We start from the raw sequence: 15,767 nt of genomic DNA on the forward strand, positions 1-15,767 counted from the left end.
AATCACAGCTTGGGACTGTGAGAGCGGCAGGTTGCTTTGGAGGGAGCAGTTCCTGGTTTCTGGCTCCTGAGAGTGGGATCAGGGGGGTCCTGGCTGCTCTGCCGGCACTGGTGCCCCAAATCCCAGGGGAGGAATGGCTCCAGTGGTTGCTTAAATCCAGCAGCGTGTGTGTTTCCCATGCACAGCTATCCAAAGATGTTTCAGCCTGATGTAGGCGAGCAGAGCTGCCGGATGCTTTGCTGCCTGTGGGAGGACGGTGCTGTGCTGGTGATGCTGTGGAAGGAGCCCAGTGACAGCACGGATGCCCAGGGGGCCCAGCAGCATCCCCACTGCCTGCATCCCTTCCTGCAGGCAGCTTCGCACTGTGGTTGGGCTGATGCTGGTGGGGATGCTGCAGACAAAGAGCCCTTTGAAGGCTTTGGAGCTCTGAGTCAAGGGTTGGCCGTGCCCCTGCACCGATGGGTGAGGGCTGGGGCGAGTTTGTCTCAATTGATGGCTTTATCCTTTATTTTCTCTTTGCTCAGTCTGGAGCTCCGTAGCAGAAAGCGAAGCCAGATGGCTGCGATCTTACTGAGCTCGCATTGCTCGGGATCGTGGATGCTCTGGGGATCCCTGTGTGTGGTGTGGGGCTCAGTGTGCACCCAGCACGTGGCTGCAAGGCTGCTGGGGCTGTGGCTCATGACCTGCACGGCTCATGGCCCCTAGGACTCCCAGCCCCCCTGGCTATGAGCAGTTGAATGGGGTCAGCTCTTGTGACCTCCTCACCAAGCCAAATCTTGGGACTTGGCTCCCAGCGTGGCTGAGCAGTGCAATGAGTTCCTTCCCAGCCAAAACATCCTTTCTGGGAACGAAAGGGAGAGAGGCACTTTCCACTCATCCCTTCCCATGGTGTTTGGGAAGAGGCAGGCCTGGAAATACCCCCAGTGTGAGTGCAGCTCGGGTGCAGCCAACGTGGTGGGCCTCACCATGGGAGGTGACGTTTGGGAGCAGAAGGGTTTGCCATCAGGATTGCCGGTGCTGATGGGGTCACACAAGCTGATGACCTGGGGTAAGCAAGGTGAAGTGACATCATTTTGCAAGAAAAGTGTCCAGAGATGGCCTTTCCTTTTTGTCAAATGACTCCTGTTGGGAGATGAGTGTTTTCCAGTAAAAGGGGGGCAGGGAGCAGCATGCTTGTCCCACGGCCAATTTGGAGAGAGCCAGGAGGGCATGATGTCTGTGTCTGCTCTATGGGCACTGCGCTGAGCTGCTCCAGGAACTGGGGAGGGATAAATCCCAGGAGATGGGAAAGAGAGGAGGGATGTTTGGTCCCTCTTTGTGCCCACTGACTCCGGGCATTTCGGTGCTGTGCTGCTCCATCCAGATGTTTTGTGACTGCACTCAGCTCCCAGTATCTGCTCCTGCTATCAGCCCGGCCCCCCAGGCTCTGCTGGCAGCACATTCCCCTCCAGCAGGGGCCAAGAATAATAACACATCCACGGCGCAATGCCCAGCTCTCCCTGCAGCCCCCCAAGTCTTGTGACTGTGAGAGAATGGGGGCCCAAACGTGGTCAGGAGGGAAAAGGTAGCAAGAAGCAGACAGCAGGGCTGGGAAAGGCACGGAGGAGGCAGGGCTGCTGGAAGGATCCAAGAGGGTAGGGAACGGTCAGGAGTATTTATAGGATTCCCATCTGCATGCATTCAGAATCTCAGTGATGCTGGCTGTCTCCTCGCCCAGGACCCCAGGCACTGAGGGGTTAAACACAAAGGGTCAGTGATTTTTGGTCTCGGAGTTAAAGTCAGTGTGAAAGCGGGATGAGCAGTGCCAGGATGGGAGAAATGAACTTCCACAAATAAATAGTGTGGGTCACATGAATTCCTGGCTCCTTCTGGAGGAACGGAGTGTTTACCCGAGTGCCTGGAGGCCTGGTTGTGCTGTGTGCTGGAGGAGAGGCTGCTCTTCAGGGAGCTGGGATTTGGCTGCTGGTGGGAGGTCTCTGGGGGATGTTTCCCTCTGCTGATAGCTTTGCCCTCTGAGTTGGGTCTCTGGATGCACTCTGCTGGAGCTGATGGTGCTTGGGTCTCGCCTATCCCAGAGGCACTGGCGGGTCCCTGCAGGTGGTGACCCCAGCACTGGGAGCATTGCAGGTTCCCTGCTCCTCCCCGACAGTACTGCTTGGGCATCCCTCTGTCTTTTGTTTCACTGCTGATTTCTTCTTCTGAAGTTAAAATCCCCGTGCTCCGACCTCACAGCTGGCAGCTAATGGCGATGCCACGCGGGCAGGTGGCCCTGTCCTGCTGTCCCACAGCCAGTGTGGCATGGGGACAGAGCCAAATAGGTCTCAGTGCCTCCTTTGGAGAGCATCATCCCCTCATCCCTGGCTGCCTCCCGTGGAGCAGTGCCAGCTGTGGGGAGATCTCCTGAGTACAGTTTTGGGGTGCGCGTCCTCATTCCCCAAAGTGCTCTGTGCCCAAATCCCACTAAGGCACGAGTGGTGTTTGTAACACAAAATGGGGCTGCGGTGTTTCCTGGTGCTGACATCCCTGTGGGCAATGAGCCCAGCCCATGGCCACCCTTTGCATGGAGTTCTGCTGCCTGATTTGCTCTGCAAAAACAACTGAGAGGCATTAAGTGCTCATAAACCAAGAACCAGCACCACCTTGCTGCTGCACAGCCACCAACCTCCTCAGTGCTCCCTTCTGCTCCGTGCAAGCTTTTGAGATCCAGGTGCCAAAAAATCTACCATCCTTAATTTCCCCCCCCCCCCCCCCCCCCCTTTTCTCCATGTTAGAATGAAGCACAACCCCTCAGGTGCAGTTGCTACAAGAGGGGCTGTCACTGCTGCACATGATCCCATCCCTGAGCTGGGGATGCAGTGGGACAGCTTCGCCTCCAGCAGCTCAGGGTTGGGCGCTTTGTAACTGAGGTTCCTTTTTGTAAAGGCACAAAAATGTTTCCATGGGTTTGGGAAGCTGCTCTGCCCTCTAGCAGAGCCAGAAGTCCTACATGGAGATGCTGGGCTGTTCCCCAGTGGGGTTGCTTTATTCTTTTTTGAGGACTTAAGCTCTTTGTTGGAGATACTGGGGCATCCTCAAGGATCCCTGTGAGCTCTCCTTCGGGTAGCACGCCTTTGTAAGAGGTTTCTGCTGCCTGGAAAAGCTATTTCTTCCCCTGCTCTTATGTGACGGGTGTGATAATTGGGGCTAAATTGATTCAAACCATTTCCTGTAAGTCCTCAGGGAATAAATTCCCCCGATCAATGGATGCTCCTGGCAGCCCTGCGCAATGCTCTGCAGTGATGCTTTGTTGAATCCAAACCACCTCCCTCTTGTCCCCATCAGTCCTGCTTTGAGCACTGATCCCAACTTTCCCTTGGCTCTGTTGCTTTGGACATGGCTCTCTGCAATGCAGTGAGCAGGACAAGGCCTGGATTTGGGTGCCATCAGGTGCAAGCTGTGGCCTCTCCACCCTCAGCATTTGGCATAAAGTGCCTGACTTTGGGGACAGATTGACTGGGATAGATGCAGGGCTTTGGCTGTCTTAGCCAAAAACCTTTTCCCATGCAATTTCTGCTTTCTGCTCTGCAGTTCCCCTCACCCACAGCACAGTTCCTCTGCTCTTTACTCCTTTTGAGTTCACTGCTGGGAGCTCAGCACATCCACGCATTTATCACCCATGGGATGAAGCTCTCTCCCACTGTGCCTTCCGGGACAATGATTTCTTGCCTTCACCTTCTCACCAGCTCTGCAGATGGTGTTTGCTAAGTGTATTTTAATGTGTTCACCTTTCACCTCCTGCCTAGACATGCATTGATCCAAAATGGATCCGGGGTGGGGACAGAGCTGCAGCCATCCTGGGTTCAGCAAGGGGAGGTCCCTGCATCTCATCCATGCTGGAAATGGGGCCACGAGCCCCAAAATATAGAGAATGGAGAAATTTGAGAGAGGAGTTGGGTACCCCACTCCCACAGCACTGTCCTGCTGGCAGAATGAGGTTTGTCACCATTGCTGATGGCAGTGCATGGTGCAAGCAGGTCCTGCTGGCTGCCTTCCTATGGAACATTCAGGCTGAATTTGTGAACTGGTGCAGAAATGCAGAGGTTGGTGCACAGGTGCAGGAAGCAGCCACTTTCTGCCTCAAAGATGGGAAAATCAGTGCAGTCCCATTGTGATCCCACTACGTGCTGGGTATGGGGCTGTCACCCTCTGGCAGCACAGGGAGCAACGCAGCCTCAGCCCCTGGGAGGGTGATTCTATTGCTGCTAAGCAAGAAACATCTGCAAGCAGTGAGCACAGCTTGGGGAGATGGGACATGCTAATCACCGACCTGGAAGTGGGAGTGATGGGAGGTAGGAGGTAAATCTGAGCTATCCCAGCTGCTGCCTGCCAGGCCTTGCTCATGTCACAGGGAAAAGGCATTTCTTTAGGGGAGGGGGGGATGATTTCACATCTGAACTCTGTGCTGTCTGCGGAGGCACCAGCACGGGCTCTTTCTATGAGTTATTGCATCCAGGTCGCCTCCAGCCCTCTCTGTGCCCAGGATGCACAGCAGTTTGGGACCCCTGTACCTCCTTCAAGCTGCACCCATTTGTCCTCAGCTCTTCTTCTCTCTATGGGGCAGAAGAGGTGGAGGTGCTTCTGGAGCATCCCAGGGAACACAGGCAGTACGGGACAGAGCCAAACCACAGGGTCATTTGTGCAAAGGCAGTTCAGAGAGTGGAGTGGATTAAAGTTCATCAAAATATTACCCCCCTCCAACTTTTCTTTTGGTTATAAACAGGAAGCTGAGGTTTTCTGTCACCCCAAATCTTTGCAGAACGTGCCTGCTTTTATAGCAGCTTTTATTTATTTGTTTCTTCCCCTCGTTGGGAACCGGAGAGTTTGCAGCTGATGGAAAGCAGGGGAGGTGCCGGCTGCCAAAATCCAACCCCCCCAAATATCTGCGGTGCCTTTCACTGAAAAACCCAAGTCTCCTCCCAAGGGGGGGGAACAGAGACGGAAAATGGGATAATGTTTCCCTCAGTTCCCATTGTCCCAGAACTGGACTTTGTTTGAGAGGAGGCGATGATTTACCCTGGGGCTGGGGGGGGGTTGATTTACAGAGCAGTAAAACCCAGCAGCATTGTCTCCATCGTTGGGGCTGTTTATTTTTTCCCTTGGAAAAGCTGTATCCGTTATCTTCCTTCCGCTAGAAATCCCATCCAAGCTGATAAAAGCTCCTTACAGCTCCCAGGGGGGAGGAGAGGGGGTGTTTGCACGGTGCTCAAGGCTGTGTCCACCCCCAAGCCCTGCTCACCTGCATCCACTGAGGGGGGAGATGGGGAGGAAGCCAGGTGTGATGGAGTTTAATTGGTTTTAAATTAATATGGAGGAGGCTGAAAGGTGTAGGGAGTGCTCTTGGTTTCCTTGGGAAGTGCTTGCTGCTGCCAGGGGCCAAGGAGAGGTCTGTGGGTTTGTTCCAATTAGGGGTAACAAAGCTGTGTTTTCCTTTCCCCTCGGTCCTAGCAAAGTGCTGAACATGTTGTGGGTCCAGGTGAGCTCTTTCCCAGTCGGAACATCCAATGAAGGCTGCAGCACGGAATGGGTGAGAGAGCAGAGCCAGGAGCCCTGCAGGCACAGCAGGTATGGAGCGGGGTGTCAGCCAGGAGGGGAGGAAACAGTGAATAAAATCATGTAAAATCTCCTACGAGTTCTGCATCACACCTCTGGTACAGGAGCCCACTGCTGGATTTTCCTAGGAGGAGACCACACTGCTGCCTTGCTCCATCTCACTGGGTAAGGCTGTGCTGGGGGTGCCCAAAGCCTCAGGGTGTACAGAACTGGGGACTGGGGACACAGGAAGGTGACGGGGATGTTTCCAGGCTCTTCCAACTCCAGATATAAACCAGGAGCTGGAGAAGAGGAGGGCTTTGCTCAGCTGCCAGCGGAGGGGAAGCAGGTGGGGATGTGGCGTTTGATGGGTGTCGAAAGCATCACAGTGTGGTGTCAGCTTTTGGGGACGGACAAACGGATCCCACAGCACCAGGAGCTTGGGGTCAGAGAACCAAAGTGACAGCCTGAGACACAACGCCTGCAGGGCCGGGAGCAGAAGCATCAATCCTTCCTTCAGAACGCTTCATTTCCATCCCCAGCATCGCTCCTTTTCATTTTGCGTGTGTCAGCAACAGCCAGCGGGGCCGCTCTGCTGTCACATCCCCACGCTCTGTCCCTGCACACATCGAGCAGACGGAGACGTTTTAATTAACAAAATCACAGCGTCGCGTCTCGGTGCCGGATTGAAGAGGCAGCGCTGGGAGCGAGCGGCTGCTTCCCTGCTGTTGTGCCCAGAAAGGCTCCACGTCCCCAACGGGCAACTGAAGGTCACACAGATGGGTGTTTGGTTTTGTGTTTTTTTTGCCTCTTGAGTCATTTTCCATTTGATTAAGGAAAGAGATGCGTGGCAGCAGGAGTTGGGAAATCTCAGGCTCTATCTTGAGATGAACTGCGACTTGCAATGCTCGTGCACAGATGATGCTCCTTTGTTCTCTGTCCATTTGTAGGGGGAGAGGAGCCAACGAGCTGGGCAGAGATTTCTCAATCCCAGTGAAAGTCTTGAGGTCACTTTTTGAGTTCCTGCTGCTGCATCCCGCTGCAAGAGAAACACAAACTCATGTGGAACATATTTAGATTGGAGCTCTGTTACCAACACCAGATTTCAGTAGGATGGTGCTGAGCCTTGGCCAGACTTCAGCTTTTCCCCTCTCATCTATTTATCCGCTGCAAATTCATCGAACACCTATTTCTGGTGCCAATCATTTAACCAAAGAGCAAACCGATTCACCTGGTGGATGAATCATTTTCAGGATGCAGACCCTCCTTTCCCCCTTCTTTTGCTCCATGCTGGCCAGCTGCTGGGCTTTGCAAAACAATTTGCTATGACCGAATGCTACACAGCTGTTTCTCACTACGGAATTCTTCGGAGGTGGATTATTTGTCACTCCTCCAGCTTAATAATAATAATCCATTAATGCATTTTTTGTTGTCCTTTGAGAGAAGAAAATGCTCCCATGTGGTTTTATGGTGGCGGTGCTTTTCCATGCACGCACACAGAGCTCCGTCTCGCCCAAACAGCTCCTGCAGCGCTGAATATGAAGTCTTAAAATATGACAGCCTGGGTCAGGAGTGTCTTAAAACCACTGCATAACAGGCGTGTAAAAGAGATGGGGAAAGTGAATGTTTCCGATGTGCCGGCAGCCGCGGAGGCCCGGCTCCCTTTGTGCTCTCTGGGAAACTTGTGAAAATATTAGTTCTCCATCAGTGCTGGATCACGGCCGTCCCAGGGGGCTGTGGGGGGGAGGGTTGTGGTTGTCTCTGTGCATCACAGCACAGCTGGAGGGCGGCGGGCAGATGTGTGCATCCCATTCCAGATGTGCTGTGTGAAGCTGTGCCTCTCGGGGCTGTGCACAGTGCCACCTCCTGCACGCAGAGATGGAGCTGCTCGCTCAGGTTGGTGGTTTCTGCCCTTGCTGCAGTTGCTCTGAGCCCTTGCTGCAGTTGGGCTGAGGGCAAAGGCTTCATCCACCCCTTGCCATAGGATGCTATGTGCTCCAGCCCATGGACTGCAACAGTCACAGCGCTGTGTGATTGCAGCCTGGCCAAACCCCTCCCTACAAGCCTCTGGGGGAGTGGAGGAGCAGTGGGTGCTCAGCGTGGCTCTGCTCTGTGCACCTGGCCAATGTTGTCCCTGTGTGCTCCCCACGTGGCAGCATCCAAACCCTGCATCACAGCCACCCACACTGGGGACATCCTTCGTTCAGCACCAGATCAGCCTCACAGCCAGCACCCCACAGCCAGAACGCAGAGGTTCCCAATTCCCAATGGTAGCCTTCCCCTGAGTTGGCCAACCCTTCCTTATAGAACCACCAAGGTTGGAAAAGACCTCTAAGATCATCCAGTCCAACCATTCACCTATCACCAGTATCTCCCACTAAACCACATCCTTCAGTACAACATCTAAATGTTTCTTGAACACATCCGGGGCGATGACTCCACCTCCTTGGGTTGGCCACCCCTCCATTGAGTTGGCCAAAGGTTCTTGTGCTTGACCAGCAAACCTCCCCGCCCCATGCCCCATTTCACCCCACAGCACCAGCACTTTCCAGCCCAATGGACAGTGAGGATGCATAGTGTTAAATTTTTGAGATGCTGCTGGGATCAAGGGAGGGCACGGGGTTGTGGAAACCCCATAGGTGGTCAGCACTGAAACTCTGTGATGCACAGCTTCAAAATGAAGGCTCAGATCCACTGAAATGCAACCTGCTGGGAGCTGGATGCTGCGAGTGAATTCAGCGCAGAGCAACGTTGGTGCCAAAATTCGGACAACTTGCTGTGCTTCAAGGAAATTAAAAAGCCCTTTCTGCTGTTTTTGCTTACCCAAATGCTGGCAGCCTCAGCTGACCCGGCACACCGAAGGAATCAGCGTTCTGAGCAGGCTCAGGGTTGGATTTGCTTCTTACAGCTTCCTGTCCTGATGAGAAAGGCAAAGTTATTTTGGGAACATCATGAATGAAAACCGAGAGGTGACCGAGGCAGCCGCGGGGTGGGGGCAGCCAGAGACAACACTTCTACCCACAGAAGATGCTCCGGAGGCTGTTCGCCTTTGATTCTTTCTCCCCAGTGCAATGAGGAGTAATTATCCTTCCCATAAAAGACTCCTTTTTTTAGGGGACTCGTAGTGACTTCAAAGAAAGGGCAGGTCTCTCTGGGGAACAAAGTCGTCGTTTGAGTGACTCTGGGCTGATGAAAAGCGCCCGCCTGCTGCTGCCCAGCCCTCTGCACCCACCAAGGGTTGGTTCAAAGCGAGCAGCCCCAGGGGATGGTGCATTCCATGCAGTGATCCCATGCTGCAGGACCAAGTCCCAGCCAGGACCTGGAGCTCTGGTGCCCACCTGGCACTGCCCATAGGGTTGAGCAGCATTTTGGGGCTCACTCTATGCAAACAGGAGCTGCTTCCTGTGGGAGGTGGGAGGATGGGCTCAAGGCACAGGGACCCCATACTCAAACATTGCAGCGGCCTCGTGGGGAAGCAACCCGGCTTCCCAAGCTCTCAGCATCCAATTGCCTGCAGCCCCATGGGATGTGACATGCTGAAAGGATCCCCATTTCATCCCTCACGTGCAGAAGGAGAGCACAAAGAAGCCACACAAGCACCAGAAGCCTTGCTGGAGCCACTTGGGGCTGTGCTATCCCATGCAGTGATGGGAGGGAGCTGGGCTGCAAAAAGGCAGAAGGCACCAGAAAAGCACTCTGGTTTCAGGTGTCCCAAGCACTGCCGACCTGATCTTATCTTCAGCTCTGGGTAGGAGTTATCTCTGCTCTATGTGATGAAAGCACTGTGAGAGACAGTGCTGGCAGGAGAGGTGAGGTGAATGACATCTGGTAACACAGGTGACTGCCTTTACTTGGGACAAAGGCAGACCTGAGGTGCAGAAAGACCCCTGTCCCACCTTGTGTCCCTGCCCCTATTGTCCCCTGCATCCCCAGTTTGGGTACAGGACACCTCTGCTCCCCCACCCCAGCTCCCCATTGCTTTTGTACTGATGATCTGCAGCCTCCACCTGCCATCTCCTCCAAGCTGGAATTTCCAGCTTCTGGATTCAGCCACCTTCATGTTTTGGTCAGATTTCAGAGCCCAACATACATTCTCAGGACCCATTTTTCTCCCACTTCACTCTGTCCCATCTCAACCCAGCATTAGCAATTAGCAGAGCTGAGGCTGCGAGCAGAAGACTGGATGTGGTGGTGGATCATGCAACGAGGGGCTGAGATGCAAATTTTGGCAGAAACCTTCTCTGAGGCTTCCTGGCTCTCAGCGATGCTCCAATCTGCTAATTGAGTGCACGCTGCCTGGGCCAAGCTCTGACTTCCAGCTTGTGCATCGCTCAGCACAGCCGCACGGATGCGTGGGATGCGCAGCATCCTTGTGTCACATTTGCAGGGAACAATGGGGCTGCTGAGCAAAGCCAGCCCTACATTGGGACACCACAGGTGTCACTCTGTGTCCCCCCCATCCCCAAGAAGCTGCATAGATTCATTTCCCTGGCAAATGAACAGTGGGGAAGGGGGCAAATAATGCTGGAGCCCAGGTGGCCCTTCTCACTGCCCAGTCCCAATGGGATGCTGGCAGGGGGACGGGGAGGGAAAGAGGGAATGAGTGGTCTGGGAGTGCTGGCTTGTGGGGATTAAAGGCTCAATCTTGAGATGAGAGAAGGAAATGAGAATTAAATCAGTTTCTAGCGCCTGTTCGATGTTGGGGGAGGATTTATAGCTGGGGTTGGGACGGCAGCGCAGCTGGCGAGGGGACCCTGCAGTGAGGGAGAGTCTGGGGGGGGGGGCGAGCTATGGGGGTCAGGGGCCCTCCTTTCTCCTGGAGCAGGGAGAAGTACTGGGCAATGCTGGGTTCCTATGGGTACAGGGTATTGTGGGGGGAACAGAGGTGCCATGGGGCTAAACCCTAGGGGGGTCTGGGGGGTCTGAATCCCAGGCCATGAGCATTGTGGGAGCAATGAGATAAAGCCCTTCACCTGCTGCCCTCACCTTTCACACCTCCCCTGTGCCCCCAGCAGCTGTGTGTGTCAAAGCAGCGTTAGGTCCCCCACTCCCTCCCTCTCCAAATCCCACCTTGCCCAGCCCTTCCTGACCCCCATCCATCACTTTTCTCTGCCTCCATCTCCTTTTTCTCCTTCTCTCCCTTTTCCTTTTGTTTTCCCTGCCTGCCATCATTCACCACGCAGGATGCTGAGCTGAAAAAGCTTCACCCACCCCATCGCCAGTGGGGCAGGGACACAGTCATCACCGTGCCCCCACCAGCAATGGGGTGGCAATGGGGCGCCTGGCAGGAGCTGCCCATAAAACGAAGAAAGTTAATCATGGAGCTAATTGAAACCAGCAGCCCTGGCGTGTTCTGAGCAGAGGGGAGGAAGGAAGGGGGTGGGAAGCTGGGGCTGGGTTGGGTGGGGGGTGGTGTCTTTGGGGTTTTGTGTTTGTGTTTTTTAAGCCATGGAACAAATCCATATGGTTGCGCAGGCAATTCCCAGGAACTCTTAGCCTGGGCTCAATCATGAAATGTCTCAATCCTTTCACTCCGTGTGTAAAATTGAGGTTCTTTGGGAGGAAATTGTTTGTTTGGCGGTGCTTTCCTGGGGCTGTGCAGGCAGCTCTGCCATGGGGGGTATTTCCCTCCCCCTCTCTCAGAGGTGTGTAGCTGTGATCCACCCCCAGCAGGACCGTGCTTTTTGCCCATCATCCCCATGCATGGTGTGGGACTGTGACACCCATCAGACTCACGGATGGGAGCAGGCATGGATGCCCCCGTGTCCCTGTGCAGTGTGGGGCCAGGGGACCCATCGGACTCAGAGATGGGTGGGGATCCTGGCTGGGTGGGTGAGGGTCTATGGGTGCTGCAGTCCCATCACTGTGCTCCCACCAGCTCCGCTGCCAGCACTGTGTGACTCTCATCCCCCCCTCACTAATTTCCCTCATTGCACTCATAATAATTAACACATCCCCAACCCAGGCTGCCCTCCTGCATCGTGTTTCAGCTTAGAAGCCATCACTCAGTGCTGCAAGGCACGGGCAGGCTCAGCCCACTGCTGGGTGCTGCTTCCCATGGGATGTTTGGGAAAACCTGAATGGTGCTGAAATCCATGTGTGGATCTGCAACTGTTCTCCACCTCCAGGCTCTGACCTTGCAGCCGTGTGAGCGATCCTTTGGGTGCTTTCCAGCGCTGAACCGAAGCATCTCTGCAGAAAAACCCTGATTATTCCAGGCTGCAAAGCAGGTCTGTAGCAATTAGAGATGGAACAAAACCCTTCCAGCTCCGGAGCCGCGCAGGGGAAAAACAAATTTGCGTGGGATGGATTTGAGCTTAAAGACAGACTGCCCCAGCCCTGAGCGCTGAGGGTGGCAGGGATGTGCCCGGGGTGGGGAGGGGGCTGCCATCCCCACTGCCTTCCCACGACCCTCCTGGCGCCTGCCCCACTCACAAAACCAGAACTCCTTATTCCTGAGAACTTAATCCGGTAGTTTTGTGCAGCAAAACTCCAGCGGCCGTCAGCTGGGAGCGGGGGCTGCGCTCGGCAGCACGGGAAAGTCTCGTTTTGCATCTAATGAAAATTTCATTCTTGGTTGTTCTTTCTTTATTTATATATATATATTTTTCCCTCTTGACTACAAAAAGGAGACGTTTCCAACACACAGCAGCTGGAGATAAAAAAGGATAAAATATTTATTCTAAAACGAGACAGTAATAAACGAACCTGGGAGCTGGTATCTGAGCAGGATTTACGTCCGCTTTGTCTTTCAGATGGGAAAAATGAGTCAGCCCAGGACTGCAGCAAATGCACCGTGCTGCTTTTTCCACCTTTCAAAGTAATGAGAGCCCTGTTAGCCACCTTGCAGCCCAGGTCTGGGTCTCAGCTGCTTTTTGCTCCTGAGCAGAGGACTTTTCCCGTCTCTTTGGAGCAGTCCCATCCCGCGGTGGGCGCGGAGCCGGACTTCCATTTGCCTGGGAATGAAAATCTCCCTCATCTGTCCCACGCTGCCTTTGAAACAGGAGAAAGTCATCCCTGCCAGGTCCTGGGGAGGCTTTTTCCTGCTCATGGTGATTTTGTCTTCAGCTGTGTTTGGAAGGAAACCAGCACGGCCACTTTCTCCCGGTCTCCGTAAATCATTCACCCCCCCAACTCCTCTTTCTCCTTTCATACTAAAATAAAGGAAATAATTAAAAGAGCAGGAAAATGAGCTGCTGGCAGGTTTCCTACAGACCCTCTCGGTGCTGCGGTGCCGTTGCTTGGCCATAGGGCCTCTCCATAGCAGGGCACTGCTGGCAGCCCGCTGTCCTCATGCAAAGCAGAGCTCTGTGGTTCGCCCCAGTGGCTCCTTGGCAGCATCTGCAAACGGTCACTGCATCTTGCATCAGTGGTGCAGCAGCAAACTGCATTTCACAGCAATGCTTTGAGGGAAAACATGTCCCCCATTTATCCCCAGGCTTTCCTAGCTGAGGGTTGCCATGGGGTTTGCTGAGTGTCTCCTTTGCATCCTTACTCTCAGCTTCCTGGATCTGGGTTTTCTCAGCATGTTTTGGGCAATGTTTCATACCCCTCACGCACTTACAGAGATGATTCAACAGCATCAATAGGAGCTGCACGTACATGGAGACCATTGCCTTGCTGAGGTATCAACTCTCACACTGCCTCCACCATTAATTCTCTACCTAAATGCACCCCACCTGGGGCTGTTTCCCTCTCCCTGCTTGCAGGGCCACATCCATTAAAACCCAGACCTCTCCTCCCATCCCCATGCTTTATTTCTGGCTGTGGCCAAGCAGGGTCACCTGGGAGATATTTAGGTGTGAGGAGGGGCAGAGCAGATCTCCCCTCTCTCTTTGCTGCCCTGTGCATGATGAAGGGGTTTTCCCCATGTCTAAGGGGGTGAGGTGGGTTGTGCTTTGTTTGTCATATGGACAATCCTTCACGTATGAGTGAGGGAGGGCTGTCTGTTGGCTGCATGACATTAGAGTGGCTTTGTGGCTGCAGGGGATGGTGTTGGCTCTGTCCCCACCCAGACGTCCTCATCTCACAACTCCTTGTGCCAGGACATCTGCACCCTGCCCCCCTGTGTCCCCTGTCCATGTAGAGACACCCTGAGTCACCTTTCTCCCTGTTCTGTTCTGCCTTGGAAGTCACTGGACACACTGCTTCTGCCCTCTGGGGCCAGGCTTATCCCATTTCAACCCTAGCACTGCTTTCTGCTGGGGCTTGAAGACATGAACCAGCATCAAGAATCACAGAGGCTCAGGCCATGCACATTTTCCTGAGCCTAGCTGATGGGACAGCACAGCCCCTTGTGATGCAATGCCTGCTTCCCATTACGGGGGAATGCAGCCCATATGGTGGGCAGATTTCTGCCTGGGGGTGGAAGGGGGGGAGCTGAGCTCTGCTGCTGCAGGCACTGCTGGCAGCTCATGGTGCCCTGGTGAGGTCAGGACCTGAGTGCCCCAAATCCCCCCTGCCCTGCACCTGCTGTCCCCATCATAGCCTTGGGGTGACCTGCAGGAGCATTTGCTTGTCTCCTCTGTGGAGGCAGACAGATGCTTGGGGAAGAAATGGAGGTGAGATTAGCGCTCCTCAGCTGCAGCTGGGTGCTGCGAGCTGTTGTTTCACGTGTAAAGCCCTGCTGCAATTCTGGAAGCTCCATTCTCATCGTTGTTCCTACACAGAAGGAGGGCTGCAGCTCCCTGCTCATGCATGGGGTGAAAGCATATTGATACATTGTGGAGGGGGGGTTAGTTTTATTTCTCTTTTTCTCAGTGACTGGTGAGGTTTGAGGACAGGGCTGTGCCCAGGAGGCAGTGCACCCCCACCCCCAGGGATGGGATAGGCTGGAGGCATCTGCTAAGACATGGGGAATGAGAGGGGTGATGGCCCCATTCCATGGCTTGTGGAGGTTCAGGCTTTATCTCAGACCCTGTGCCAGGGATGAGATGGCTCAGCCAAGCAATGGCATGTGACTGGAGAGTGAGTTTGGGTCCAGTCCTGTCCCTATGTCCCAGTGCTTACAGCTGCCCTTCTTTGTCCCCTACTGAGCACTGCAGCGGAGGTGAGGTTAAGCCTGGGGTTGACCTCTCCCTCTCCAGATACCCATAAATGAGGGGAAGGAAGCTTCCCAGCACCCTTCCCAAAGCCTTGCTCAGCAGCCCATGCAAACATCAGACTCCTTTCCAGATCTTATTATTCCTTTTTCTTTTTTTTTTTTTTTTTCACCTCCTGAACTAATCATAAATCAGATTGCCCTCCCCAAGGACCATCTACTGCAGCTGACCCTGCACATGAAGACCACCTAGCAAAGCTCCCCCTCTGAAGTACTGCTTCAGCCATGGATATGGGGACAGTGTAGGAGTGAAGGGTACACATTGACACCCCCCTCCCCCCCCCAACACACACACACACCCACACCCCAATTCTGCCTATAGGTCCAACTTTTTCTGGGTGCTGCAGGCAGACACCTTCCAGCTCTGCTTTCAGCCTGGCTCTGCTCCTCTTCTCTGCTCCAGCTTTTTTCCCAGGGGAGGATGGAGATTAAGAGGAAGCAGATTAAACCTAATGGATTGATTGCAATTATTTCCCCTTGTTTATTTGCAGTACCATGTGGGAGCCTGGAAAAAAAAAAAAAAAGGGGAATGATCTTTTATGTGTCTGTAGTCCTGGTCCTCATTACATTTCCTGCCAGCCGAAAATAAAACCAGTTACATTGGAGCATCCTATTTCAAGCTCTCATAAACTGCAATGTGTAAATACTTCTGTGCAAACCCACACGCAACCCTATGCAAAGTAACGGAGCAGCAGCCCCATGCAGTCCCCACTGCCCTTTTATCTTCCTGCTTGCCCATAACTGGGGACATGGCATCAGCTCTTTTGGGGGGGATGTTGACCTGTCACCAAGAGTGCTGGAGCTCATCCAAAGCCTGGTCCTCCATCAGACAGGGATGTTTTCCCCTGAAATTTGGTTGCCCAAAGCCAAAGTGTGTGTATTTAGAATCAAAAATCCCTACTTGGAAATGAAGCCTTCCAGCCTCTTCCTGGACACAACGCAAAAATTTGCCCCTACCCCAATAAACATGCCTTGATCTGGAGTTTTGTGCAGGACCTGGTGGTTAACCCTGCGTGCTGACAGCTCAGGGTGCAGAATGGGCTGATGGTTGGACTGGATGCTCTTAGTCAACCCAAATGAGTCTTTGATTCTTGCTTGG

The 15,767-nt window shown here is 53.8% G+C and overlaps 1 protein-coding gene across 1 annotated transcript; it reads left to right on the forward strand.

Moving 5' to 3' along the window:
- The first annotated feature begins 5,490 nt into the window (after positions 1-5,490).
- Positions 5,491-12,697, forward strand: LOC109371117 (uncharacterized). Its single transcript, XM_085210794.1, has 3 exons — positions 5,491-5,601; positions 5,694-5,860; positions 12,324-12,697. The coding sequence occupies exons 1-3, from the start codon at positions 5,498-5,500 to the stop codon at positions 12,683-12,685; spliced, it is 633 nt and encodes a 210-aa protein (XP_085066920.1). The 5' UTR covers positions 5,491-5,497; the 3' UTR covers positions 12,686-12,697.
- The last annotated feature ends 3,070 nt before the right edge of the window (positions 12,698-15,767 follow it).

Source organism: Meleagris gallopavo, chromosome 29, assembly GCF_905368555.1.
Source record: "Meleagris gallopavo chromosome 29, MGAL_WU_HG_1.1, whole genome shotgun sequence".
In the NCBI taxonomy this organism is placed as follows: domain Eukaryota; kingdom Metazoa; phylum Chordata; class Aves; order Galliformes; family Phasianidae; genus Meleagris; species Meleagris gallopavo.

Excerpts from the sequence above, each read along its gene's own strand:
- LOC109371117 (XM_085210794.1), top strand. The coding sequence starts at position 5,498 with ATGTTGTGGGTCCAGGTGAGCTCTTTCCCAGTCGGAACATCCAATGAA. Across the intron at positions 5,602-5,693 it reads GAGCCCTGCAGGCACAGCAG|GAGCCCACTGCTGGATTTTC; the intron begins GTATGGAGCGGG and ends CCTCTGGTACAG. Across the intron at positions 5,861-12,323 it reads GCTCTTCCAACTCCAGATAT|ATGGGAAAAATGAGTCAGCC; the intron begins AAACCAGGAGCT and ends TTTGTCTTTCAG.